This window comes from Notamacropus eugenii, chromosome 5 (assembly GCF_028372415.1).
Source record: "Notamacropus eugenii isolate mMacEug1 chromosome 5, mMacEug1.pri_v2, whole genome shotgun sequence".
Lineage (NCBI taxonomy): Eukaryota > Metazoa > Chordata > Mammalia > Diprotodontia > Macropodidae > Notamacropus > Notamacropus eugenii.
This window is the reverse complement of record NC_092876.1, coordinates 156,395,426-156,423,382: the sequence shown is the minus strand read 5'-3', so window position 1 is coordinate 156,423,382 and position 27,957 is coordinate 156,395,426. Positions and strand designations below refer to the sequence as shown.

The 27,957-nt window shown below is 35.8% G+C and overlaps 1 protein-coding gene and 1 long non-coding RNA gene across 4 annotated transcripts in view; both read left to right on the top strand.

Moving 5' to 3' along the window:
* The window catches only part of CNTN5 (contactin 5), a 1,560,624-nt gene that overhangs the window by 1,456,561 nt on the left and 76,106 nt on the right, over positions 1-27,957 (top strand). For all 3 annotated transcript variants that reach the window (XM_072611297.1, XM_072611298.1, XM_072611299.1), the window contains exon 17: positions 16,473-16,631. In XM_072611297.1, coding sequence (XP_072467398.1) covers positions 16,473-16,631 — 159 coding nt within the window. The remainder of the gene's footprint in view (positions 1-16,472; positions 16,632-27,957) is intronic.
* Positions 75-6,823, top strand: LOC140505381 (uncharacterized). The gene is made up of 2 exons (XR_011967477.1): positions 75-909; positions 6,184-6,823. It is a non-coding gene; the product is annotated as an uncharacterized lncRNA (long non-coding RNA).

Below are 27,957 nucleotides of genomic sequence, written 5' to 3'. Positions count from 1 at the left end.
ATAGATTCTAGGGTGGGTTTTTTTTTTTTTATTTGAACAATTGCTTTAAATATCCACTTTTCACATCACATAACTAGAATGAACTTATCAATGATTGAGTTTCAGGACTAACATTACAGGGAGAGAACCTGAATTCAAACTCTACCTCTGATGCTCACACTGGGTGTGACTATAAGCTAGTCATTTAAGCTCTCTTGGCCTTAATTTTCTCATTTATAATATAAGGGCATTGGACTAGATTTCTGAAACAAGTTCGCTCCATATCTGAATCCATGACCTTATGATACTTTTTCTAAGTATATTCAATGTCCAATGTCACTCCAGGAGGGAACTATTGAATTTTTTTTCCCTTAGTTGTCTTTCCAGATTTCATTTGTAGCTTATGACTGTATTAACTATCTTTTCTTAGTATAATCAAGTTCCTCGTTTTTCACCAAAGTCAATAGGAGTTTATACATTCACATACATACATACATACATACATATATACACATATATGTTTATATACATTAGAATCATTTGTGTACTCATATAGTAACATGGTAGTATGGAGATTTCATCAGTGCAGTGTGTAAATACCCAAGTTATTACCAGAAGGCTTGCGGTCTAATGGCATGGCCCATTTTCAGACAAAACAATGACAGAATGGTAAGTTTTGACTCCGCTTTAAAACTTAATTTTATTTCACCCAAGGTTTCGCCCACTGTCGTTCTAAAACAATTATCCTTTTTCCTTACAGTGTAAGATACCCCATACTTTCATTTCTTTATCATTCTTCACTGAAGCAATTCCTAAGCAGATTCAATAGAGAAAAAAAACCTCACCTTGCTCAGAAGAAATTATTGGTCCTTTTTTTATTGTTTTAAAACTGCAGATTGGCTTTTGTTCTTCTGGCAACACCTGGCAAAGGTAATGTCTCCATTTCACTACATACTCTTTAATTTGAAATTACAAAGCCAATTAGCTCTCTAACGAGTTAGAGCGATTGAGGTGAAAGAGTCAGAGAGAACTCTTGAACACCAGATGAAGTCTGCTTACTGCCAAGAATACGAATAGATGAGCAAAACTTAGTAAAGTTGACTCTGATTTAAATAATTTTTCCTTGTCTTTTCTCAAATGTGTGATTGGTGTTGTTTTATAGAAACAGGGCAGAATTCAGTTAAATAGATTTGTGTTCACATTTGTAATTCTTGGAAACCTGAGTTGAAATTCTGTATTTTTTGTATTTAAGGGGAAGGGAAGGAAAGAAGCATTTATTAAGAGCCTACTATGTGCCAAGCACTGTACTAAAAGATTGATAACAATTATCTCCTTTGATCTTTGTGACAGCCCTTGAAATGGCTGCTATTATTATCCTCATTTTGCAAATGAAGACACAGAGGTTAAATGATTTGCCCAGGGCCAAAAAGCTAGTGTCTGGGGCTGGATTTGAAATTCAGTTTTCTGACTCAGTTGCAGTGCTCTATTTAATTTGTCACCTAGCTGCCCCTATTAAGGAAAGACTGTAGCTGAAGATACTAGAGGACCATAGGATAGCATTTTTTTAATATAATCTAGGGAAGTCTGGAGGGGTACCTAAAGACTAGAATGAAATCTTTTGTCTAATTTTAGAAAGTATAGGCATTAAAACAGAAAGTAGTGTGGACAAGTTGAGAGGGGAAAAAAGTAGATGTAGACAGGATGAAGTATAGTAAGGACATTTGCAGGGTAATAAACCATAGAAAGGACAACAAACTTCCATAAACCAGGTAGGACAGAATTACCTTTCTTCAAGGACAAGAAGAAAATGATCTATATGACTGTACTACTGGGGAAAAGAAGGGGAGAAGCAAGTTTTCACAGGAACAAGCAAGTATCCTATTCTGTGATGTGACAAGATATATAAAATATTTCCTGATAGCAATTTATTAATTGTTTTTCTGATAATTAGCATAGCATCTCCTACTCTGATTTCACAAGGAGTACTTTACCTCATCATGAAGACATAAGTAACTATATCATATTCATTAGTAGGCCAATATTTTCCCCTAAATTGTGACTTCTCCATAAGTCTTTTTCTTCAAGCCATTACTAACCTTCAATAGACATCAAACGACCATATTCATGGCCCATCTGGAGTTTGCCAGATTTCCAGAAGATTCCAGAGCCCCAAAAATACTAAGATATATGTAAACCATGAATATGACTGTTTTCATAACAAGACCAGAGAAGAAAATTAACAGGCAAGCAACAGGTGATCTAGAACACCAGACATGAAGTTAGAGGACCTGGATTTAAATTCCTGTTTTGCCACTTTATGCTACACCTCTGTGAATCTGGGTTCATCTCAGCTTCTCTGGGCCCCAGGTTCCTAACCAGTGAGGAGACTGGAAGATCCCTTCCAGTTCTAAGTCTATGATCCTGTGGCAGAAACAGTCCAATCACAAAAAATGAGTTTATTCTACAATTTCGTTAATTTTATGGCAATGTCTACCTTTCAGTGTTCCATTAAGATAGAACAATTTTGACTCTAAATTAGCAAATGCCTGTTATTGTTTAACATATAAGGGCCATAAATGGACACAATATTATTTCTTCTCCAGCCCCTATAGTGAATAGTCTCTAATGATCATAGATTTAGAGTTGAAAGGGTTTTTAGAGATCAAATGCATTCATTTAACAGAGGAGGAAACTGAAAGTCAAGCAAGTTATTTGACTTGCCTAAGGTCATGGGGAGGGTAAGTGGTAGAGCCAGAATTAGAATTCAGGCCCTCTAACTTCAGATGTGATTAACAAGAGTCATCTGAAGTCCTATGGGCATTCAACTATAGAAACTATTTTCTTGTAGCAAATTTGCTTTTCTTGGCATCATTCCTATGAACTGGGGTTCCCTCTTGTGACAGGGTTCTGTTCTCTACCCTCTTTCCTCCTCCAGACATACTCTAAGCAAGATTTAAAGCCTTTTCTCAGAGTGTATGGGAAAATTTCTATGTTTAGAGAAAAAGTTGGTAAATTTAAGTAACACTTTTGGCCTTATGATGTTGTAAAAGCAGATAATAGAGCCCAGTTGTTCCTGAGTCAATCTTTTCTGGAGCATGTCCTTGTGTATACAAGGCCTGAGAGAAGGCATTAGGTAGTACTGTTTATACCAGAGGTACCCCAAAGTCCCTGAAGCTTTAAATAACTTAAGTAGTTTTAAATAGTTTAAAACTGCAGCAAGACTTTGGGGGACACCCTGTGCTTCAGTTACATTTTAAATATAGAAATATTAGTGATCGGAATCATATTACTTATGAAAAACTTCATTCTCATGAAAATTGATAAAGATATTATTCTATGGTACTTTTCTATAATACCAGATTAGCAAGCTGTAATACTATTAAAAAACAGAAACAGGCCTCATTTTAGGTCATTTCAAAGAATATGAATACCACAAAAGTATCAGGAGCACCTCTGAGATTCTAGTTAAGTATTTGGAATACTTAAATCTATTATTTTATGAGTAAGATTAAACCTAAAGCTATTTCACTGATTCGTTTTAAAACAATGACAGCTATGAAATTATACCTTAGCTTTTTTCTTTTTAAATTTTTGTTGAAGTATTTTGTTGTTAAACATCACTACAAATTTAAAAGGAAAAGAAAAAAATGAAGGGACCTGGATTCAATTCCAATCCCTGATATATACTGGCTGTATGACCCTGAGCAAGTCACTTAATGTCTTAGTGCTCCGGGAAACACTCTAAAACCATAAATTAGAAAGAAGGTGTCCACAGAACTATCTTTAACAATGAAATAGAATGTCTAGTCTAAAAAAAGAGTGAATCCTTTTATTGTCAGATTATGTTCATTTCCAAATATAGCCCTCTTCCCTACTCCCTGAGCTCTCTCTATTGTAACAAAGCTTAAAAACCTGGAATCAGGAAATCTCCTCTTCATGCTTTCAAATTTGGCTTCAGATACCTACTAGCTGTGTGACACTGGGAAATTCACTTAATACTCTTGGCCTCGGTTTCCTCATCTGTAAAATGAACTGGAGAAGGAAATGGCAAATCACTTCAGTATGTTTGCTTAGAAAACTTCAAAAAATGGAGTCACCAAGAATCAGACATAAACAACTGAACAAGAGTCTATGTAATATTCTCTACCCATAATCCTTCACCTGCATAATAAGGATTGTGTGGTTTATACCTTTGTTCCTTTTTAGCGCATAAGTTCATAGACCCACATATTTGAAATAAACTTTATAGATAATCTAGTTAAAGCCCTTCATTTTATAATCAAGAAACTGGGAGCTCAGGTGGTTGACTTGGACAAGGTAACACGAGTCAGGATTCAAACCCAAGTCATCTGACTTCAAATTCAGAAACAGGAAGAAAAAAAATCTGAAGGTTTTCTTCTCTCCTCCTCCTCCTCCACTTTGTGCTTCTTTTCATTCTCCCTTTCTTCCCCCTCCTCTTCATTCTTCTCTCTCTTCTTCCCATTTCACTAAACCCTTTCCCTCCTCTCTCACCCTGAGAACATTATCAAATGTACCAAATCATCAGCAGGCTCAGATCAACGTGGTAAATAGACCTTTTCTTTTTAATTTCAGCAAATCATGACACAAAGTAGATCTCTGAATTATGCTTTGTTCTGGAGGTTATTGGGTCATATAATTATTTCTTTCAAGCCAACTCAAGTAATAGGACTGTTATTAGTAAACTTGACTTAAAATACAAAATCACAATTTCCCAAGACATTTCATCATCTGAACCCCATCTGTAAATCAAACCTTATTTTTCTCACAAAGTTGGGTCCCAGAATGTTGAGCCAAACTAATATGCAGCATTGATCACACATGACTATACCAGGTAGGTGGTATTACGGACTCTTTCCCTATAATCCATCCATCATCAAGTACATCTGTTACAAATGATCAAGCTTCTCAGACCACCATATTTAAATGTCCTTACTGTAGTATATTGTCTCCATTTCTCTAAGTGAGTTAGAGTACCTTCAATATTCTTCCAAGTTTACCATCAGTCTATAAGAGCAATAATCTGTCAGGCTGCACCAACAAGCTTAATGGTACATTGATATAACTCATCCCACAGTGGCATAGAAAAAATATATGGAAAATGGGCCACTAGTCAGAAGGAAACCACTAAGAAAATTCCATTTCTATGAATTCTATTTTCTCATCTCTAAGCAGCCTATTCCTGGTAAGTCAAACTCTTAGAAGGCAATAAATGCGCTCTTTTTAGCCCCTAGACAACTACTGAATAACTCATCTAGTTAAAACATGGAATTAATGAAGCAAAAGTTGTAGTTTATGTGCATAAAAGCCAGTTAGCTAGTCTTTGTTCCATGTCCAAAAATTGTACACTTGACCCAAACCAACCATTGCGCAAAAATCTGATGTTAGCCACTAATCTAGGCTGATTGTGAAAAAGAAAATCCAAACATGTGCCCTCTCAAAAGATAGTATATTACTGCATTAGGACAGTAAGAAATACCTGCACAAGAATTTGTCTCAAGACCTAGTACCTCGTGCAACATTGGTATCTATCTTTGTCTCACTGGGGATACTAATTGTGTGATGACAACAATACTACTACTAATATTACTAATACAGCTAGTACTACTACTACTAATAATAATAATAGGGTGACATTTATATATCGCTTGAAGCTATACAAGCCACTATAGATACATTATTTCGTCTGAGCTAGTTTACTTCATAGTACAGTTATGAGGAATAAGTAATAAGCATATCTATAAATAACTCCTAAGAAGAACATGCTGACAAAGGTTTAACAGTCTATATAGCCATATATTATCCTTTCTATACTAATTTCCATGGCAGAATTTTAATGAGTCACACAATAAAGAGTTTAAGAGATTTATAGAAGGCTTTCCAGAACCATCATGCCTGGCACGTTGTAGCTCCCCATACAGTACTTTCTTCAAAGATTCCTTTTATTCATCCATCCTCAGTTTTTATATAATACTAACTTAAATACTAACTTATATACTAACTTATATAATACTTATATACTTATATACTAACTTATATAATACTAACTTAAAACATTAATCTTATAAAATTTTCTTCATCAGCATCTGGGTTGTTCATGTTTTAAAATAAATTATTTGAATTGTTTTAATAAGTTTTTTTTTTTTCTGCTTTGAACAATAAATGTCTCTTTTTTTTTCCTTTCAGATACAGTTTCTCTCAGCGGATGGACAGCATCACTTTTCTGTTAGAACATAGATGTTATGGACATATTTAAATCATGTAAAATTATTAAATACTTAGAATTATTTCATTGGCTGGAATCATTGATTAATTTTTACTTAGTCCAAAGTTTGTTGTAGCAGGGTAAATAGTTTCCATACTTCTTAAAATGAAAAGTTAGAATCTTTGCAATGGATGTTTAGCTTGTCTCCCTGGTCTAAGCACTTACTGATTGGACTCAGAAAAACAAAATGAAACAGAGAGTTGAGGCAATTATTCTAGGTATAAAAGCCAGAAACATGCCTTTATGCTATATATTTGTATGTTTCAGATGACAAAAATTGGGGGACCATGAGCTAGACAGTGTCATCAGTTCTTTGAGAATCTTGAGTACCCACAGCCTTAAAGGTTCATAACTGTCTACTAATAGAACACTTTTAAAATATGGCAGTCCTCAAAACTTTTTTTATCTATTATTACTTCTGTAACAGATTAAGCTTTATTGAAAATTAATGAAATTAAAGTTCTTGTTAAATGAAATAACTAGAAGAAAATGACAGTATTAATATTATTAATGACAACTACAAGTACAGACATAACCATATTGTAATAAAACAGCTGGAATTTATACAGTGCTTTAAGGTAAATATTTTTAAAAATATCAAAAAGATTTGATCCTCACAATAACCCTGGGAAGTAGAGGCTATTGCTATTCCCATTTTACAGATGAGAAAACTGAGGCAAACAAAAGTTGTGATTTGCCCAGGGTCACACAGCTAGTTAAGTGTCTGAAAAAGGAATTGAACTCAGGTCTACCTAATTCAAGTTTAGCTCTGCTTCCATCAGCATTACATGAGACCAGCCAAGGACTACCTAGCAATCTCTGAGAAAATTCAACTGATTCAGAAACCATATTTGAAGAACTATTGCTGTGGAATATTATAACAGTGATTTACTCACCAAATTGTCACAATTTACATTTGTTCTGGTAACTATGGTAATCCCTAAATTTCAAAGGAGAAGAAGCACAAGGGTTTCATCAGGGCATCTGTCCCTCTCTTTCATGATCCCTACTATCCCTTCTCCTTCAAATGCTATTGAAAATGAAAAAGAAACACATTCTCTGAATTAAACAAAGAGGGAAATGTAGATAGAAAACAAAATGGTAATGGGAAAAATATTAAGAATAAGTAGCCAATATAATATAATGCTCTGAAAACAACTGACATTCAACCTGAATTGAAGAAGTGTGGATGTAATTAGAGGACCGACAACAGTAAAGCAGAAGGGGGAGAGGAGGGGTGGAGCCCAGAAAGACATCACCAACTGATTACAACCATTTAGATGCAGATGGAAAGTTTTTTGAATGTCTCATTCACATGAGTTCCTCAACATTTTTTCATGATTTCTCCCAATACACATATACATGCTTTTAAAATATGTTGGTCCAGACATTTAAAATATGAAAAAGAATGAAAAATAAAGACACAATGGAATAGTTGGTAGGAATATGGTGTTTTTGATCCACAACATCGTCCTCAATTAGGATTTACTCCTAACCTCCATGAACCAAATATCTTAATATAGTCAGCTAGTGCCAAACAGCTAGAGTACTCTCCCTTCAGAAGATGTATGGAAGGCATGACCAAGAGGTACACAGGATAAGTATATAGGGATTGCTTATGATCTATAGTTTTCTAGGGAACTCCCATATTGACAAGATCACAGAATAAATGAAAGATAATAAAGGATTTTCATAAAGGAAACCTAGCAAACCTAAGGGTGGAGTATAGAGTATGGAGCATTTGGGTTGAAGATAAATGGAAGGAGAAATAGAAGCAGTGTTATGGCAACTGTATATGATAAACCCAAACCTACTTGCTTCTCCTTTAGGAATTACACAATATCTATTGTTTTGTCAATAGAGGACTGAATAGCTCTTATTCCCACATATTGTGCCATTTTGTTTGCAGCTTCAACAAATTGCATAATGTTAAAATGAAGATGACCCCTATCTGCTAAACTGGATCATTGAACATAGACAAACCAGATAATTCAGGCTAAAACTTTATTTTAAGGATTGTCTGTCTATACTTACATGATTCAGTTGTTGATGGCTATATCCATCTGGGCATTTGTTCTATGCATGCCTACTCCTAATATCCCTTCAGAAAACATCTACAGGAATTGTTTTCCTTTCATGTTGCATACTTCTTTATGTGTTTTGTAGTCAATTGGCTTTAAAATATAATTACATCAAAATACTTTGACTTACTTGCCATCTTTAAATGTATTTAAATCAAATATTTGCATATGAATTGTTTTTAAATCATGTAAAAGTTTAATTTTGCACATAAAACAACTATGGGGGGGGGGGGAATAAAAGCCAAAGAGTGACCAAACCAAGTAATTAAATTCAAAATAAACATAATAATGCTGAAACAAAAAAACAAAAAAGCATGAAAGTAGCATGTCCTGGGATCAGAGAGAATGCAGATAGCTGGTTCATTATAATGAAGCCATAAAGATTGCTTGGCCAGGAGAATCAGTCTCAAGTTTGTTGGAATACTTGGACATATATTACACCAAAAATCAACCATCTCACTCCTTCCTTCTTCTCAGACTCCCAATTTAGGATTCCCACATAAGATGATAACATTTAGATAGATCTAGGAGAAAAAGAAAGAAATAGGAAGATAAATGAGTTACACCACACTTGGGAATAGCAAGATGATAACCACAACCAATGAACAAATTTCTATTAAACATCAACTATGCTATAGGCACTGTGCTAAGTCCTGGGATGCAAGTAGAAAGAATGAAATAACCCCTACTTGCAATAAGCTCACTTTGTATAGATAAGACAGCAAATACATAGAAAATATATACATATAAATATAAAGCATGTTAGATAGTTCAGTACAAGATAGGTTTGCAGTGTGAGCGCTAGCAATTTGGGGGTTTCATGCAAAAAATATTGCCTGAACTTCATCTTTTGGAGGTAGTCTATGAAGCAGAGGTAAGGAGGAAGTTCATTCCAGGTATGGGATTTCTCTGCTCATGTAAAAGCTCAGAGATAGAAGATGGAGTGTCATGTGGGAGACACAGAGAAAAAAATTTGTCTGTCACAGAATGGAGTGAGAAAGAGGGAATCCAATGACCCTGAAAAGATAGGGTGGAACTAGGTTGTACAGAAACTTAAAAATCAAAAAGAGGTCCCAAAATGCAATAGGAAATCAAAGAAAGCTATCAGTAGGTTTCCTCTTTCCTGAAAGTCCAATCAAAGCCCTACTCAGCAGCTTTTGGAGACTGAGTTGTCACCACAAGCTTTTACATGCTATTACACATAAACTCTTTAGTATTATATGTCTTCTGTGTTCATTATCCCATTATTTATCATTTAACAAACTCATCATCCTACTCCACGTCAGGAAAACACCAGCAGGTCTCAGACTGACACCAGTTTGTCAAGTCCCAAACTCCTTCTACTTCCCCACCACCTTGTTTCATATTTAGCCCTTCTTCCTGACCCTTTGGAATAGATCTATGACAAATGATCAAGAATTATTATGTAAAAAAAAGAGAGACCCACAACCCAATAGCAATAAGAACTATGTAAATGGTTGAAAGTTCATTTGATAAACATTTGATTTATCAAATTAAAGAGCAATTAAATGAATTTTAATGCAATATTGGCAAGTATTTGCATGATTAGCCAGTTAGTTGTGTTTGAAGTTCATGAAAGGATGTATAGTAGAAGTCTTTAGTCAGATGTGAAAAAAATTAGTTCCACTTATATACTTGCCTATACTTAAACATATAACTGAAATAATATTTGAGTGCTAACACACTAGTCATTGACAGAGTAGTGAATTTGAAGTAAAAAAACTTTGGTTCCAAGGTTTGCTACTCATTGCTCTGCTACTTACTCCAAGTCCTTGACCATACACTTCCTTCTCAGGACCTTAGTTTTCTCACCTGTAAATGAAAGGAAGTTAGAGTAGGATGGCCCCCTATGATCTCATTACTACTAATTCTTTTATAAAATAAAGAAATTGGATGAGATGACCCTTTGTGGGTTCAAAGTTGTATAACTCAATTCAAAATTACTCAGTCAGATTATGATTTCTTAGCTCAGTATCCTAACATCAGAATAACTATGAGAATTCTTGAGGTAATAAGGTACTTGTATGTGTGCATACATATTTTTAATTTGACCAGTTTACAAAGATCAGGGTATTCTCTTTCAAGAGAAGAAAACTATTCTCAAGCTCAACATTATATCCATGAGATGAGTTAGTGTAACAAGTAATGTACTCAGGCTTTTATTCAATACAGATTAATCTAATAACTGCTAGAGGAGTAGATGGTCCACAAAAAGATGCCATCTCCACCAAGATTAAGTATATTACAGGGTATTTATGAGTGGTCATTTTCTGGACAAAGCTGACTAAGGAAAATTTGAGCATACTCTGCACTTTTACCCTGAATTGTATATTCTCAAATAAAAATTTGATTTTGGGGGGTCCTAAACAATAACAGCCCCAGGGAGAAAAGCTTCCCAGCTTAACTGTCCAGATGACACTATGAATGATTACAGCTGAGCATAAAATTTAATGAAATTTTCACTAAGTGAGTGACATCTGCACAGCTTTCAGGTCCTGGCTAGTTGTCATATATTTTTCATCATGAAGGCATTCATCCCTTATTAATTCACTTTTAAAGGTGCTTTGTGTTAACTAATAAAACCTTTTCGCCAACTTTTAACTATTTGAAAAAGAATTAAACATCACTAATATAGACATCTTTGTGGAAACCTAAAAATAAGAGTATATAGTTTGTAGTAAATTTTATATAAACTTCATATAGTTAGAATTCTGAGCATTTTAAGTTTATGAACATCCAATATATAATATATTTCTGAAGGGGAATATTTTCTCTATTAAAAAAGACCTTAAATATATAACCCAAATATGAATATATACTCTATAATATATTCTTGATGTTTTCTGCTACTACAACATAAATTTCCTATGAACAGAGATATGGTCATGTGGACAGTTGTAATACAATACTAGTATTTGTATAGCATTGTAATGTTTGCAAAGTACTTCACAATTATTATCTCATTTAATCATCACAACCCCAATGGTAGGTGCTCTTAGTATCCTTATTTTAAGATGAAGTAACTGAGGCGGGCAAAGGTTAAATGACTTATCCAGACTTACACAACTAATAAATGTCTAAGGCCAGCTATGAACATAGATGTTGTTGACTCTATAATCAGCACTCTATCTACTTCATCACCTAACTGCCTGGTATAGAGGAAAATTAATTGGGAGTCAGAAGACCCATTTCCAGGTCTTCCATTTACTGAGTGATTTATATGAGTCTTCCTTTTCTCATCTGTAAAATGGAAATAATAATACTGTACCACCTACTTCACAGAATTGTTTTGAAGAGTTAGAGAGAGAATTCATATAAAATACTCTATAAATGCCTTGTCATCATCTTGATATTTTTCCTTGGTGTTTAGCACAGTACTTTGAAAATAATTTACTAAATACATATTTGTTAAATGGAAATACCCATTTATCATGCAGAAGCTTCAGTGTTCTTAATAATACTATAATTCAAAACAATTAAATAAAAGGTGAGTTCACTTTGTACTCTACCTAATAGGGTTTATATATTATTGAAATACCAAAAGCAGGCTTTTAGAAGGTAGTCCAGTTGCATGAACTAAAAGGAGAGTTATCTAGTGATGCTCTAAAGTTCTAGTCATATTTCAGATAGTCAGCTTTTATTCATACCAACTAGATGCCAAGCACCATACTAAGCACTGGAGATGCAAAGAAAGATCAAAAAAGTCCCTGTTTTTTTAAAGGAACCCATGGTCCAATGAAAGAGATAGCATGCAAACAACTATAGACACATCAGATACATGTAGAGGACATAAATAGAGCCTTCTGAGCTTACATAGTTCTGATCAACCCCTATTGGACCCACTGTACCTTAACTCCAACATAGTGATATCATTTTTGTCTTCTTCAAGAATGAAGGACAACAACCAGCCAAGGAGAAAGTGGATATAATAACAAAGTGAAGGCACTAAGTTTAAGGAGAACTGAGAAAAGTTTCTTATAGAAAGTAAGACTAGCTGAGACTTGAAGAAAGTCAAGGTAGCTAGGAAACAAAGATGATGAGGGAGAGGGTTCCAGGCACAGAGGACAGACAACTAGAAAGGTGGAGGGAGGGGGGTGGGGGTGGGGAATCTTTATATCATAGCAATTCTTTTAAATTTATAGTATTCATAACCTTCAAGAATGAATTCACAGGAGCACAGATTTAGAGCTAGAAGATACTTCAGAGGTCATATGTTTCAATCCCATCATTTTTCAGATGTGCAAACTGACATTAAGGAAAGTTAAGTGACTTACCAGCAGTCACCTAGGTGGTAAGCATCAGAGGCAAGACTTAAACTCAGGCCATCTGCCTCCAGAGCCACTGGACCACAGTATACTATAGGATTTTTTTATTGTTTACGATATTGTGTAAATTTTCCAATGGGATCTTCTGCCCTGAATTTATGATTACAAAATTTCAGAGCTACTTACACAATGTCAAATTACTAAGACTGCCCCACTAAGGTAGCTTTGATATCCTTTGTATATATCTTGTATATACCTACTTATTTATATGTTGTCTTCCCCATTAGAATGTAAGCTCCTTGAAGGAAAGAACTGTTTACGTCTTTCTTTGTATTTCCAGCACTTAGCATAGTATGTAGCAGATAAAAATTTAATAAGTACTTATTGACTGACTGCTTCAACCGATTTTTCAAAATAAATTAACATATTCATCAGTATGATTGAACCACATTGATTGAATATAATCTTATATTTGGAAGGAATTTTAAAGATAATCTAGTCCAAAATTCCACATTTCATCCTGCTTACAAAAACTTCAACAACATTCCTGATAGGTTTATCCAGGCTTTGAAGGAATCATTTTAAAATGGAATATTTCCCCCAAAAAGTATGGTGCTACAAGACCTATTGTACATTTGAATAAACATAAATAAAACTTAGGATATTTTGATAGAATAAGCAAGAAGCAATTACAGTAATCCACATTCCAAGCAGCAGGTAAATTGGTATTGTTTGTGGTCATTTCAGTGACAAATATTTCAGGAATGTTGGCATGAAATACTTCAGAGCCAGAGAATGAGTACATAAATCATTATATATTTTATTTCTTTAAAATCAAAATTTAGTTTAAAATTTCATACTGTCTATATCACATCTACACAAATGACTAAGTTATCAGACATTCATTGATCAGATGACATCCTACTGGGTCCTCTTGGTTTTTAACTATGGTAGGGTTGGATCACTAAACAATTATATCAGGATATCATTGACATAATTTGATCTTTAACACAGAGGGAAAAACTTAATTGAAATTCTGTAGATCCAGTGTAGGGCTTTAAAAAATGCCCTGATCCCGTGTCCTAGCTATTAGAGCTTTCTCCATCTTCAGATATTACTAGAGCATTTATGTTTATTTTTCTTAGCCTCTTTTTTACTCTTTTCCTTCCAGCATGTTCAACTGTAAATATATCATAGCCCTCTCAGAGATGATAAGCTTCTTCAGGAAAAGGACTGTTTCATTTTTGTCTTTGTTATCTTTAAGACCTGGGACAGGGCTTTGATGCTTAACCAATATTTGTGGGATTGGATTGCATTGCTGTAGAGTCAGAATAACATTACTGGAGGGATTTACTACCACCCATAAATCTTGCTCCTGCTGAGTTCAAAGTGTGTGAGGCTCTACTTTAGGAAAGACTACCAAGACAATTATAATATATTTAGAGAATGTCTTTCATACTTTACCTCATTTTATCTTCATAATAGTCTGCAATGTAGGCTTTTCCTACATTTCCAAAATGTTTTCCCCATTTGACTGAAGTATAAGGGTCATTTAGGTCACTCAGTAAGTAGAAGAATCAGAATTTGATCACAAAATTTTTTAGGATTTTACGTGATTTAAAAGGTAGCTATTTAGTTCTAATACTTCACTAGATACATCATCTCCCTGATTTGGATCAGCTTTCCATTGATACAGATCCCAACCTTTATTATTTTTTGCAATTTATGTCCATGTTTTCCTAGGGATTCTCCACAAAAGGTCTAGCTAACATGCTGGGTCTTTTTTTCTATTTTTTGAGTAATGGTGCAACATTTGATAAACCTTGATATTATCCAGAATTTTTTTTCTCACAAACTATTACTGGGAAAGCCTTGAGAAAAAAAAAGGAGAAAGGAAAGAAGAGAGAAAGGTAGACTGGGAGGGATGGGGCTACAATCAAGAAGACTTGAGTTTAAATACAACTTCAAACATTTACTATCTATGTGGTCCCAGTCTTAACCTCTGAGTGACTCTGCTTTCTCAACTGTAGAAGGGGGATAATGACAGCCCCTACCTTGCAGGGTCTTTGTGAGAATCAAATGAGAAATATTTGTAAAACACTTATTGCGGTATCTGGCACATAGTAGGTGCTCCACAAATTCTTGTTTCCTTCCTTCTTTTTTTCCTTCTTTCCCAAGTGATGAATTTTTGGGGGCCATAGAAACTTGTAAATATCATTTACTAAGGGGGGAGAAGGAGGAGGTATCTATATTAGAGGGAATAGTTACAGCTTCTTGAAGTAAATGTAATACTATTGTATCATAAAAGAAAATCAGTGATAAAGATAGAGGCAAAAAGTTATATTCATGAAAGGAAATGACTGTATTGTCCTCAGTGAGACCTGACCTCCTAAAATCCAACCTGAATGCATGCTGCAAGCTTAAGTGCAACCAGGTACCTCAGATACATAAACATCATTTTACACTTTCCTCATGTTAGAAGTAAATTAATTTTAGAACAAATACTTATGTTTCAAAATATCATTTTATTTTAGTATTATTGGTAGCTTTTGATTTTTTGTGTTAGCAATTTCCCAATATAACAGACACACACACACACACATACACACATGCTGAACTCTTCTTTGAAACAAATAGTTGTGAGCTGCAAAGGCAACTCATGAAACAACCCTGACAGTATATGAAACACTCTGCACCCATAGTCACCTTCTGCCAAAGATTTGCTTCATCATATGTTCTCTGGAACCACCAAATCATTACTTTTAAGGAAAACCTACCATGCATCATGTCATAGCCAGAAGATACTCTATCTCAAAAAGTTTGCGGACATAATCAGTATTGGGTAGACCTCTCAGCTAAGAACTACATTCCAGAGGGTTGTAAATTCACTCATTAGAGTCATATTTGTGCTTTGGTTATCATCTTCATTCCTTTGTTTCAAGAAGGTTTCTATTATAATCATTGCTATGATTAGTACGCTAAAGGTGCTTGATGATCACAAGTACATGTAATTGCCAATAAGCTGTCAGTGTTACCACTGAAGAGGTGACCTTGGATCCAGGAAGCTTAATTCAATTCTTGCCATGTGACCCTAGGCAAGTCATTTAATCCCTTGGCAACTCTAAGATGATAAGTTGCAGATGAGTTGTTAGTTTATATCAGTAGAACTAGTTCCAAGATTAAAACTGTAGAAAGTCATATAAGAATTCCATTCTTAGCTTTCACAAAAGAGACACGAACCCTTTGATATTTTCCCAAAATAAATTTCCAGTAAGGGCCATGGCTATTCTTACACTAACACGTAATTGGATCCTAATAACAAATTGACTAATAGCAAATCCCCATTCATAGGCATTAGCCCAAGTTCAGTCCTCTAGCCATAACACTTCATGTGCCATGTGTTGACAATGTCTTAATGAAACCCAGAATTGTTTTTATTCCTAAGTGCTTTGCCTCAATCACCTTTAACTGCTGATTCTGTAAACTGTGAGCTCCCTCAACAGCTTTAGTCAATATTGGCATTTATTTCCTGAGCTTTGCTTCTCATTCTTTTTCTTTCACTGTGAAATGTGATGTTAATTGGTACTTGCCTCAAAGTATACAGTGTGAGACCAAATCAAATCTATAATTAATTTACCCCAGAAATCATGAACACCAACTGTATCCCATGACTTGTACTGTCAATTTTGGTTATTAAATATGTATTTCATTAAGATGATTATATCCTGTGATCAGACCCTTATTGGAAATGCTTCTCTTTGTCATGACTCAATTAAAGGTCACAGAATGATTTCCCTAAAGCTGTATTTCCCTAGAACTGTACTTCTTGCTGTTTGCCTCTAGGTCCTCCTGGTCCCCCTGGCATTGTGATCGTTGAAGAGATCACAGAGAACACAGCCACTTTGTCCTGGAGTCCTGCTGCAGACAACCACAGTCCCATTTCTTCCTACAATCTACAAGCTCGAAGTCCTTTCTCCCTTGGCTGGCAGACAGTAAAAACAGGTAAGAGGGGCTAATGGGGGGGAGGGGAAGGGAGGGGAGGGGAGGGAAGGGAAGGGAAGGAAGGAAGGAAGGAAGGAAGGAAGGAAGGAAGGAAGGAAGGAAGGAAGGAAGGAAGGAAGGAAGGAAGGAAGGGAGGGAGGGAGGGAGGTGAATGAAAAATTAGGCTACATGTTTACAGTGTTCAAAGCCCTGGCTAAGTGCTAGGAATACAAAGAGAAAACCAAGGCAGTTCCTGCTCTCAGGAAGCTCACCTTCTAATGGGAAAACAAAACATAGAGAAAATTTCAGTTGCAAGTCAAATACAAAGACCAGATGATAATACAGCTTCTTAAATGTCGTTTCCATTAATAAAACCATAGTGGTTTCTGATATTGAAGCATTAGATGAGCTAGAAGCAAGGCCTATGGTTTAAGGATATATATACTGCTCTTCCCAAAGTTTGGAGGTTTGCCTGCCCATTGTGGCAGCTGGCCCAAGCTGGGGATGGAGGTAGTGGAAATGGTGGTCCCCTTCTTTACATTGTTTGCTTCCCTTGATGATGACTGTAAGAGCCAAACTAGAAGCAGAGTGGCAGCTGCTGCTGCTGCTGGTGTATGTTTGTGTCTGTGTGTCTTTGTTTGTGTATATGGTAGCAAAGGAGGTTGGTACAATAAGAGCGCACTGCTATTGCTGAAAATCGTGGGCTCAAAGTCCTGGACTCTCTCCTAGGATCTGAAAGGAAGTAGTTTGACTTGTCTGGCAAATGCTGCCTCCTGTTTTTGCCTAAAGGTGATTTGCTGCTTCAGATAGGCCTCCAGTCATGGGACTAGCATTAGCTGGGAGTCATGGAATCTTAACTAATAAGATAAGGAATCTCACCAATATTGATATGAACAATTACTCATTTACTGTTGTTTTCCAGTTTTCAGTTCCATTATTCTAAAAGAGTAAGCACACCAAAGAATTTCTAACCCCTTTTGGCTAGAAAAGTTCTCAAGCTAAGTTAAATAAACAATTTATATCAGAAGTTTTGCATTAATTCTTCATCATTGTGGGGAAAAAATTCTAAGTTCTTATAGCAGTGGAAAAAAGTTCTGGTGGGTTCTCTCAAGCTAAATAGGTTTCATTTATGATCTGATGATATGGATGACAATTTTTTTCTTCTGCAAAAGTTAGCTATGTAGAGATTGAGCACCAATAAGTTAGCCTCCAGATCATATATTTTTTAGCCAAGGTTACTCATGAAATGGACCATTAAAAAAAAGTCCCTCAATTCTTTAAAATCCTCTTCTGCTTCCATAATGATAGTAGTAAAGTGATAGGGAAGGGAAAAGAGTGCATTCAGAATCAGATAATGCTTAGTATCCAAATATTTATTTAACTTTTGATTCTTAATACATAAGAGTAATTGAACCACATCTCCACTGATATTCTTACTATAAATGAACTCATTTCCTGGAAGAGATTAACTAATGAGAAATAGTCACCCCAATAAGTGTCCTGAAAGGACCCAGAAAGGATTTCAGCAAACATATACTTAGTCTCTGCATTCAGAGACATAAATAAGACAATATTGGTTTAGAATACACATTATGTTAAAAAACATAATAGATGGTGCCAATACAAGCAAAATTACCTAAAAGGGAGAGGGAGAGTGGTTGAGAAACTAAGCCTGCAGAGAGTTTGATATGAAACTCAGCCAAACCAGATTATTCTAACAATCATTTGGGGATGAAAACAGGAGGACAAGAGATGCACAATGGAACAAGTCTTTCAATATTGACACTTTCTTTGTCATAACAACGGTAGTGGGACAATGTTATTTAAAGTACACCATCTCAGTAATTTATTTGAGCAAATGATAGCGATGCTTTAGAAGATGAAGTCAGAAAGAATGGACAGATTTATGGGGTAGCCAAATCAAACAACATCAACAACCTGAGTTTGGAGTCAAAATATGTTATCTTGAGTCCTGGCTATTTACTAACTGTGTGACTTTGGGCAATTCAAGCTCCATCTCTGTTTCTCAATTTCCTCATAGCAACATTATCTCTAAAGTGCTTTTCAAGTCTAACATTTTGTATTTCTGATACACCAAGAAGAAATCTTTGATTTAAGAAACACTGAAGGCATTCCTTTTAGTATCTTTCCAGGTAAACTGTTTTCAAAACATCCTTGGCAACATGGCTAGTGACTTCAAGTCTGGAAGGCATGGATTTGAATCCCACCCCAGACACTTACTAGCTATGTAGCTGTGGGCAAATCATTTGACCTTTCTCAGTCTTAGTTTCCTTCTTTGTTATATAGGGATGCTAATAGCTGTAGCAGTTACCTTACATTATTGTTGGGAAGGTAAAACAAGTTAATATAGGCAAATCACTTTGTAACCCTTTAAGTTCCATATAAATATCAATTGTCATTATTTTAAATATATAAAAATTGGAGAAGATTCCAAAAGAATGGAAAATATCACACAAGGTATGATCCTAAAAAAAATAAAGGATAGCAAAGAAGACATCAGCCACTACTACATAAGCCACCTATAGAGAATTTTTATGAAAATGGTCTATGAATATTTTGAATTAAATTAATTAAAAACAGAAAAAGAGAACAGGCAGGATTTTGTCATTTTTTTTTAGTAGTCATCTCCTTTCTAGTGATAAAATTGATCTAGTGGCTTAGACGCTCTTAGATGTCACTATGTCTATTATTTGTGGATATTAAAAAATAAATGGACCCTTTAGAATAATATTTTTTTTTCTTAAAGATTCTCCTCAAATGAGGTTTCTCCTGCACATGTGAGAATAGAATATGAGTCTATAACAGGTGTACTGATAGGAATGACTTTGTTGATTATGGATATCAAGTAAGGCAGAAGACACAGTTTGTATACACTCATCTAAAACTTACTAGTGTTGTGGAGATTTCCTAGTTATAGAGCTCTGTTCTCTGAATACTTCTATTTACAAATGGCATTTTGCTCGTTGTATAACACCCTGAACTCTGAATAGACTTCTCAATGAAATCTACAGTAATTTGAAATAGGTGGGGCTAAATACCCACATACAAAAATAAAATGAGTGAAAAGCACACAAGGCCCAGATTAGCATGTAGAGTGAGGTGGGAAGCTCATTGACTTAGTATGTGTGCATGCAGGTAAATATATGTGTTTTGTTTTGCTTTGACAGTTTGGTTTGAGATGTTGGGTTTGTTTCTTCATTTTTTAACTCAGATCTATGAGTTCATCAATATGAAGAACTCAATGTATAGAAATGTCTTCTCTACTTCCCATGCAAAATGATAATATCCCTGTAACTTAAGTCTTCAAGAACCCTGGACATATACTGCCTATTGTAGAATAAGCATTTAATAATGGTTCTATCTAATTGTTGATAATTGTTCTACTTATGTGTTGCTAGATAGTACCATCCTCAGGTTTTCCTCTCTAACAGTCCTAAATTTAAGGGTTCTATGGACCCTCCTTTCCAGGCAGATCCAGTCCCTTGAGAGGGGAAAAGCTATCACATGTGACTTCTGGAACTTGAGGAGCATCGAAGGAATTCATTATCAGGGAGCAAAAAGTTTGGACTTTGCTCTCTCTTACAGTGAATTATTCTGGCAGCCAACATCTAGAGCTGCCTCTCTTGCAACATCAGTTTAGCTTTCTTTCCAGGAGAGTCCAAGTCATCACAATGGTACCATAACGCTAGATGTCTATATGCATCTCTAAGAAGAAAGTGAGCTAATCAGAATGTCAAGGATTTATCTGAGGTGTAATACCTTGTCCTTCTCTCTCGAGGAAAGTCCATATCCTCACAGTGGTCTCATAAGACTAGGCTCCTGTGTGCAACTCCAGTGAAAATGGCCACCCCAGCTATAAGCACAGTAGATAGAACACTAGACCTAGAGTCAGGAAGTTCTGCATTCAAATTCTGCCTCAGGCACTTACCAGCTGGGTCACTTAACCAATGTTTGCCCCAGTTTCCTCCACTGTAAAATGGAAATAATAATAGTAATGTCTACTTCTACTTGTGAAGATCAAATAAGATGAATTTGTATAAAGTGATTAGCAAAGTGCCTGGCAATAGTAGGAGTTATATAGAGGTTTATTCTCCCTTCTCCCCTTGTAAGCACTAGAATATTCTGAGGGGTGTTCCTTTAGCAACTTCAGGATTGTTTCTCTTCTCAAAAGAAGGAAAAGCCCTAAGCCTCAGGACAATACTATGAGTCAAAGGAAAACATGGGGCTCTGCAGAAAGGAAAGAGAATTGTTTTATACCTTTATACATTTTCTGCATTGTTCGTGGATTTGGAAATTCTTTGTCTTTTCTATATATTTTCTGTAGGGTGAAATAAAGGCTCTCCTGCACCAACTACATATACACACATAACATAGATAGATGATAGCTATATAGATAGTGTATGTATGTACACATACATTGTGTGTGTGTGTGTGTGTGTGTGTGTGTGTGTGTGTGTGTGTACTATATATATTTTACCTTGAATACTTCTTCAGGAAGTAAGACCCTTTAATCTGTATATGTAAGAATTTAGATTTGAATTATATTCGACTTCTATTTTGAGACTTCTCAGAAACTCTGGGCATATAAACCAAAAGAGGCTGATTTGGTGGATAGAAGCAGAGATCAGAACCAGTCCAGGCTAGGCATGGTGGCACAAACCTATCCCTTTTACTAAGGGAGACAAGGTTAGTGGATTGCTTGAGTTCCAGAGTTCTGAGCTGAAGTAGGGCTGAAGTCAATCAGAAGCCCACAGTGTCTGATCTTAATATAGTGAGCCTCCAAGAAGGGGGAAGCTGGCATGCTGCCTAAGAAGGGCAAACCAGCATGGGTTGGAAGCAAAGCAGATCAAAGCTTCCATGTCCATCAGCAGCAGGGTCAGGTCCCATTCCAAGCCTCAGAAAGATATGGAGACCTAATCTCAAAACAAAAACAAAAACAACCCAGTCCAGGTTGTATTACATCATAACGTGCTAGGCCACAACAGTTAAATCTTGGAGGTTCTTAGCTTTCATAGAAGCAGTTCAGTCTTGGAAGTCATCCCTTCCCTCCCCCATATTCTTTCTTTGACTCCCTGACTCAGATTTAAATCAAGGAAATATTGGAATACAGCTTGACCATAACTTATTTCCAGGTTTCCACAGAACTTGATAAGAGGATATCCAGCTCCCATGCAAGCTCTAAAGATAATAGTGCATATGTTTGTTGCCAGAGATGCAGGATTTTGCCATATAGAAAATGCAAGAAATACAAAGGACATACAAGAGCCCATTAACGATGCAAAAAAAAAAAATTAAAAGATTGTCTGTAAACAAGTAATAAAATTCTCCTCCTCTACTAAGTGCCACCTTTCCTCAAGACCCTTTACAGTCTCCATAATCAACCAGTCAACAAGCCTTTCTAAGCACTTAGTATGTGCCAGGAATTGGGGATTAAAAGACAAACCTCACAAAAAACCACTCTCAAGGAGGTTACATTTTAATGGGGGAAATGTATATACATAAGGATATACAAAATGACTAGTTTGAGGAAGGAAGGCTCTAGCATCTGCAGGTGGTACAGATAGGCAGCATATGAGTCAATTCTTGGAGACCATTGGGAATTCCTGGAGGTGAAGGTGAAGAAGAAAAGAATTCTAGGTGTAGGAGACAGCCATTGCAAAGACACAGAAGAAATGGAAAGGTATCAATGCAGAAAGGGGGGACAAGGGGGTTGGGTGTATAAGAGCAAGTAAGACAATATAGCTGGACCATAAAGAAAGAAAAGACCGTCATGTGATTTTACAGAGTTGACACATTACAATGAGCTGTTTTTTCAGTATAAGAAATGTCAAACAGTGTCAGATAGAGTCTTATTTGCTAACGTAATTTTTGCTTATTTGTTAACATAACTTTTGCTTATTTGAAGATCTTTTCCCACCCATTAATAGGTCCATGTGATCTGCTTAGATCACATGGAAGTCCAAGTCACATGTGGTGGGAAGAGCTTTCTGAAAGGGTGGAACAGGAAGAAGTGGAGCTGGAGCAGAGCCAAGAGGAAGTAGACTAGTCAGATCTGGGAGAGAGAGAGGAAGCAGGCAGCTGGCTGTGAGTGAGAGAAGAGCATTTTGCTCAAGGTTGTTCATTTGTGGGAGGGTCTGATAATGTGTTAAGGATTCTTGGTTATTATGATGGATTTCTTTGTTGCATTGATGGATTTGGCTTTCTGGTGTTTGAATGTTTGGGGGTCTGTCTTCCATGTGGAGAGTCTGTTATACTTTGCAATTCAAAAGTGTGCTGCCATATTCATAGCTGCCATAGGTTCTGTGAATATTGTCTTGGCATTGTAGTCTGGAAAGTAAATATCTATGAGGACTATAATTTTCTGGTTAGGCCATGAAGTAGCACAGCTGGCAAGGTAGATCTAGACATGTATTTAGAATTGTTCTACTACAGATTTTGGAGGCAATAGGCAACCACTGGAATTTATTTTGAGCAGAGAGAATGGAGTGACATACTCAGATTTTGAGTAGAGGATGTATTTACTGGGGAGATACTTCAGGCAGGGGGACCAATTAGGAAGTTACTGCAAAATCTAGGTTAAAAGTGATGAGGTCCTGAATGAGAGTGGCAACTGTGTCAACTGAGAAAAGGGTATACATGTGAGAGATGTTGGAGTCAAGAATGACATAAGGTTTTCACATCTGGGTAACTGGTGGTATCCCTAACAGTACTGAGAAATTCAGAAAAGTGGCAGGTTTTGGAGAGAGAGAAAATGAGTTATGTTTTGGACATGTTTATTTAGAAATATTTCTGGGAGATACACGTGAAATGTCTGATAAGCACTTTATGATGTCAGACTAGATCTCGAGATAGTAGCTAGCAATCTATAGACATGAGAGTTAGCTGCTTAGAGATGAACATTAAAACCATGGGGGCTGATAAACCAGATTGCAGAGGGTTTGAAAGCTAGAGAAGGAAGGGGATAAGTATTTATTAAGCACTTACTTTGTGCTAGACATTGTACTAACAGTTTTATATGTATTATTTCATTAGAGCCTCACAAAAATCCTGTGAGTTAGGTGGCATTATGATCCCCATTCAAAGTTGAGAAAACTGAGGTAGACAGAGATTAAGTGATTTGCTTAGGGTCACACAACTATTAAGTAACCCAGGCTGTATTTGAAGTTAAGTCTACCTGACTTCAAGCCCAACACTCTATCCATAGCATTACCACAGCCTACGTAGTAATAATTTTTAAAAAATACCCAAATACCCAATGGAATGAAATGAGTATTAAATGTCTTAAGAAAGATTCATTCTTAGAGAACAAGTCTAATGCCAATATCCATGATAACTGAGCTTCTGTGGTTCAGTTTTGGAATTGAATTGGCCATTTATTTAGTGAGGCATTACCTTTCCTAGTCCCTGACTCTACACACCTCCCAACAAATGCTTCCTTAAATTTGGAAGATAAATAAAGTCTTGTGTAGACTTACTCCCATAAACACTCCAAGGATTAGCCATTGTCAACAGAGACATTCTTTCACTGTAAATAAGGAAACTGATAACTCAGTGAACATACCAAACTCTCTTTTGAACATGACAAATGGCCAATGATTTTGTCCCTAGGATAGTCACCATGGGTCCTTTCTGAAATGAGTAGCCCAGAATATGAAGGGATGATGAAGTACCCCCATACAACAGATATTATATCCATTTGTGGGAGGGAAATTATTTTTCTCTGGAATCATCCCTCTTCTTTACGATAAACCTTCAGAAGTAAGCAGCTTCCCACACCCCCTCCAGTTGAGCTCTATGTCTTTGTTTCATGAATTGCCATAGGCAAAGAATCTATCACCTAAATGGCAAGCCTGATAGTAAATAGCCTCTCCCACTTAGCTAGACTGGACTTTTACATCAGAAACAATCTCTCACAGGAACATACTCAAAGCCTTTGTCCCTTGGTTGAGAAGCTTCCATAGCTTGGTGCCATATTTCAATGAGTTTTATAAAAATATATAAATTCAAAGTCCTTGGAAAATTGAAAGGAGTCTTCTAAAATGGAATTTTTAAAGGCATTTGTGATTCCTTTTGTAACTTTCATCAGGTCCCATTTGAATGCAAAAATATGAGTAGTAGAAGTCTTCTCTTTAGCAATTCAAGTAGAGATGTACTTAGATGCTTGACTGAGCACATCCCATAGTTAAGTGACAAACACTAGGTATAAGTAAAAGCAGTCCCTTAAAGCAGCCACTGAGAATAGAATCATTTTTTCCTTCTGAATGAAGTCTAAAAGTAGCCATAGCAAATAGGCATTTTAGCCTGCAGGCCACTCTCAGCTAAGTCAAATTACTTTTCCCTTCGAAAATAGACATTTCATTTATGTTACCCAGCAAGTATAGTGAGTTGATTTCTTTGACTGGGACTACACAAAGCAACCAATTGTCTTGGCTGACTTACCTTTCAGTCCTATACCCTTTTGGATCATTTCTTGTCTTAATTTTTCACCAAGGTGCCTAACATTTCTTTAAAAAGACCAATGGGCTAATTATTGTTTTGGTATGAGATAGACTTCAGTTCTAACTAGTTTGCAATTAACAAATTTCTCTAGTTATCTTTTCTTTAGGAGGCAGCGTCTGTGAGATATGGTCCCTCAAGAAATGCAGGGTTTTCTACTTTCTTTAATCTCCTCCTGTTTCTTCCTGGGAACACAGCCTGCATGTTTTAAACAGAAATGTCCCCATAGTTACAGAAAGTATATCTTTGTAAGAGGAAAAATAATACATGGTTATAAAGGCTTTAAAAAGATTTGTTTGGGAATAAAAGCTACATTATCTTTAATCTGCTCAGGATTTGTGTTTCAAATCAAAATCCTAATAAAAAAGATGTTTGTCTCTTAATCTGTTTCACATTTCGTTCAATTTCATCAAAAGTTTTAATATCCTCCTCAAGCTTTTACAATTGTTTCAAGCCCTTACTGCTGACAATGAGCTTAGAAAATCTATTGTTTTCTTGGTGTGTGTGTGTGTGTGTGTGTGTGTGTTGTTTTATTTAAAGGTCACCACAAACTGAAAACCAGAGGCAAAGGACAGTGTTAAATTGAGAGCAGGAATCCATACCTCTTTTTAATATGAAGACAAATGTCATGATTAATAAATGAATGTTTCATCAAGATTCAGAAATTAATTTTACAAATGACTGTCACACCTAGCAGTCTGAGCTAAGGTCAGATTATATATAGCTTACAGGGCACAGCCTTATACATTCCTGACACAGAAAAGGAAGGAAAAGTAACGTCCTCTCATTCACTTCAAAGCTTTTCTGGAGATCTCAGGTGCAACCACAGTGAAGAAAAATCATTCTCCAGGACTTACATCAGGCTTTACAAAAGTCTGCTTTAGTTATGTTAAGCTGTTTCCAAGCTCTTACATTCTTGGGGACAACTTGATTATGCCCAAGCAGAAATTTTCTTTTTCATTTTACTAATGTCTTTTGTTTTTCTATCATCTTAATTCCAAAATGTCCCTTGCCACTCTGCTCAAAGAATTATCCCTTATAACAAAGAGTATAAAAGAAAAAGAAGGACAAAACAATTCAGCAAATTTTAGGAACACATTAGTCAAATTTTCTAGCATTTACAATGTGCTGTACCAAAGGTCTTTCATCTCTGCAAAAGGGAAAGGAATGTGCATTTTCTCTTCTCTGAGGTGAAATATGGTTATTACAATTTTATACTGTTCATTTCCAGGGTTTGTTGTTGTTTTTCTTTCCATTTAAACTGTTATAATTGTGTGTGTGTGTGTGTGTGTGTGTGTGTGTGTGTGTGTGTGTGTGTGTGTAATACACATATTGCTTCACTTGTGCTATATACCTTGCTTTAGTATACTTGCTAAAGAACCCTAACTGGGATCACTGAGTTCAACTCGATAAGTGAACAGCAGCAAAAACAAATATATTCTAAGACCATAAATCGAAGAAAAAGTGATAGCCTGCATTGGGAAGGGGAGTTTCCTCATCTGAGAGTTCTTTATATCAGTTAAATCATAGATCCAGTCCCAATTCCAATCCTTAATCCATATTTACCCCAAAATAGTTCAGTTTGGATATAATAAATTAGAAGAGACAGTATAATGTGGTGGAAAAAACATCTGAACTTCTAGTAACTATATGACCATAAGCAAGTATCTTCCCCTCAAGCTTTTTTTTTCTTATTTCCTATTATTAGTTCATTACATTTTAGTGACTTAGCAAAGGTATTTCACTATCTTTTGAATGTTTTAGAGAGATTTTTCTTGAAATTTAGAGTTCAAAGACATTTTAGCTGTCACCTAATAACCTAGCTATCATTCAATCCAATCTCTCATTTTATAGATGAGAAAATGAAACACCAAAACAAATTAAAGGAAACTTGCTAGAGTTCACACCAATTCAAGTGGTCCTTCCAGTGCACTACTCTGACTTTCCACTTAATTGACAGCACTGCTTTGCTCTTCAACTCGCAAGGTTCCTGCTTTGATGTCTCGTGATGGCATGGAGACCCTGGTTTCTCCAAGGCAATGTCAGGAGATCACAACCTGGGAAGGTTTTAATAAAATACCTGTAATGAGTCATTGTCTAAGAATGAACAGAGATCTGATCTGGAATCAAAAAGGTTTGTTACTAGATGTGCAGCTGCTAAGCAGTGAATGATTTCAATCAAAGCAGTTTTTGGAAATATATACTAAGGTATTAGGGCAGCTAGGTGGCACAGTAGAGAGAGTACGAGGATGGGAGTAAGGAAGACCTCAGTTCAAATCTGGCCTCAGACACTTACTGGACAAATCACTTAGCCTTCTTTGCCTCAGTTTCTTCCCTTGTAAAATGAGCTGGAGAAGGAGATGGCAGACCACTGCAGTATCTTAACCAAGAAAACTCCAAATGGGGTAACAAAGAGTCAGACACAACTGAAACATCCAAACAACAACAACAACGAAGATATTAAGGGTAGTAATTTACATCACTGGGGGAAATGCCTTCTCTCCCAATGAAGACCCATATCTTTTGAAATTTGGAAGTAACATTTTACTATTTAGAAAAAATTACAAAATGATCTCTACTAAGGATGACATTCACGCATATAAATGAGTAATATAACTATTGATTATTTTCAACTGTCTTTGGTAATGTACACAAGTACTTATTTTCTGAAGGTTATTTTTTCATTTTGCTAATAAGTCTGAAATGGAGGTCATGGTCATATGTCATAAAACATTCTGTATTAGCCTGAGGTTACTGTTAGTGGCTATGATCTATTTGATTGCTGTTTAAAACAGAAAATGAACTTTTCCAGAAATCTCAGTGGTTTGAA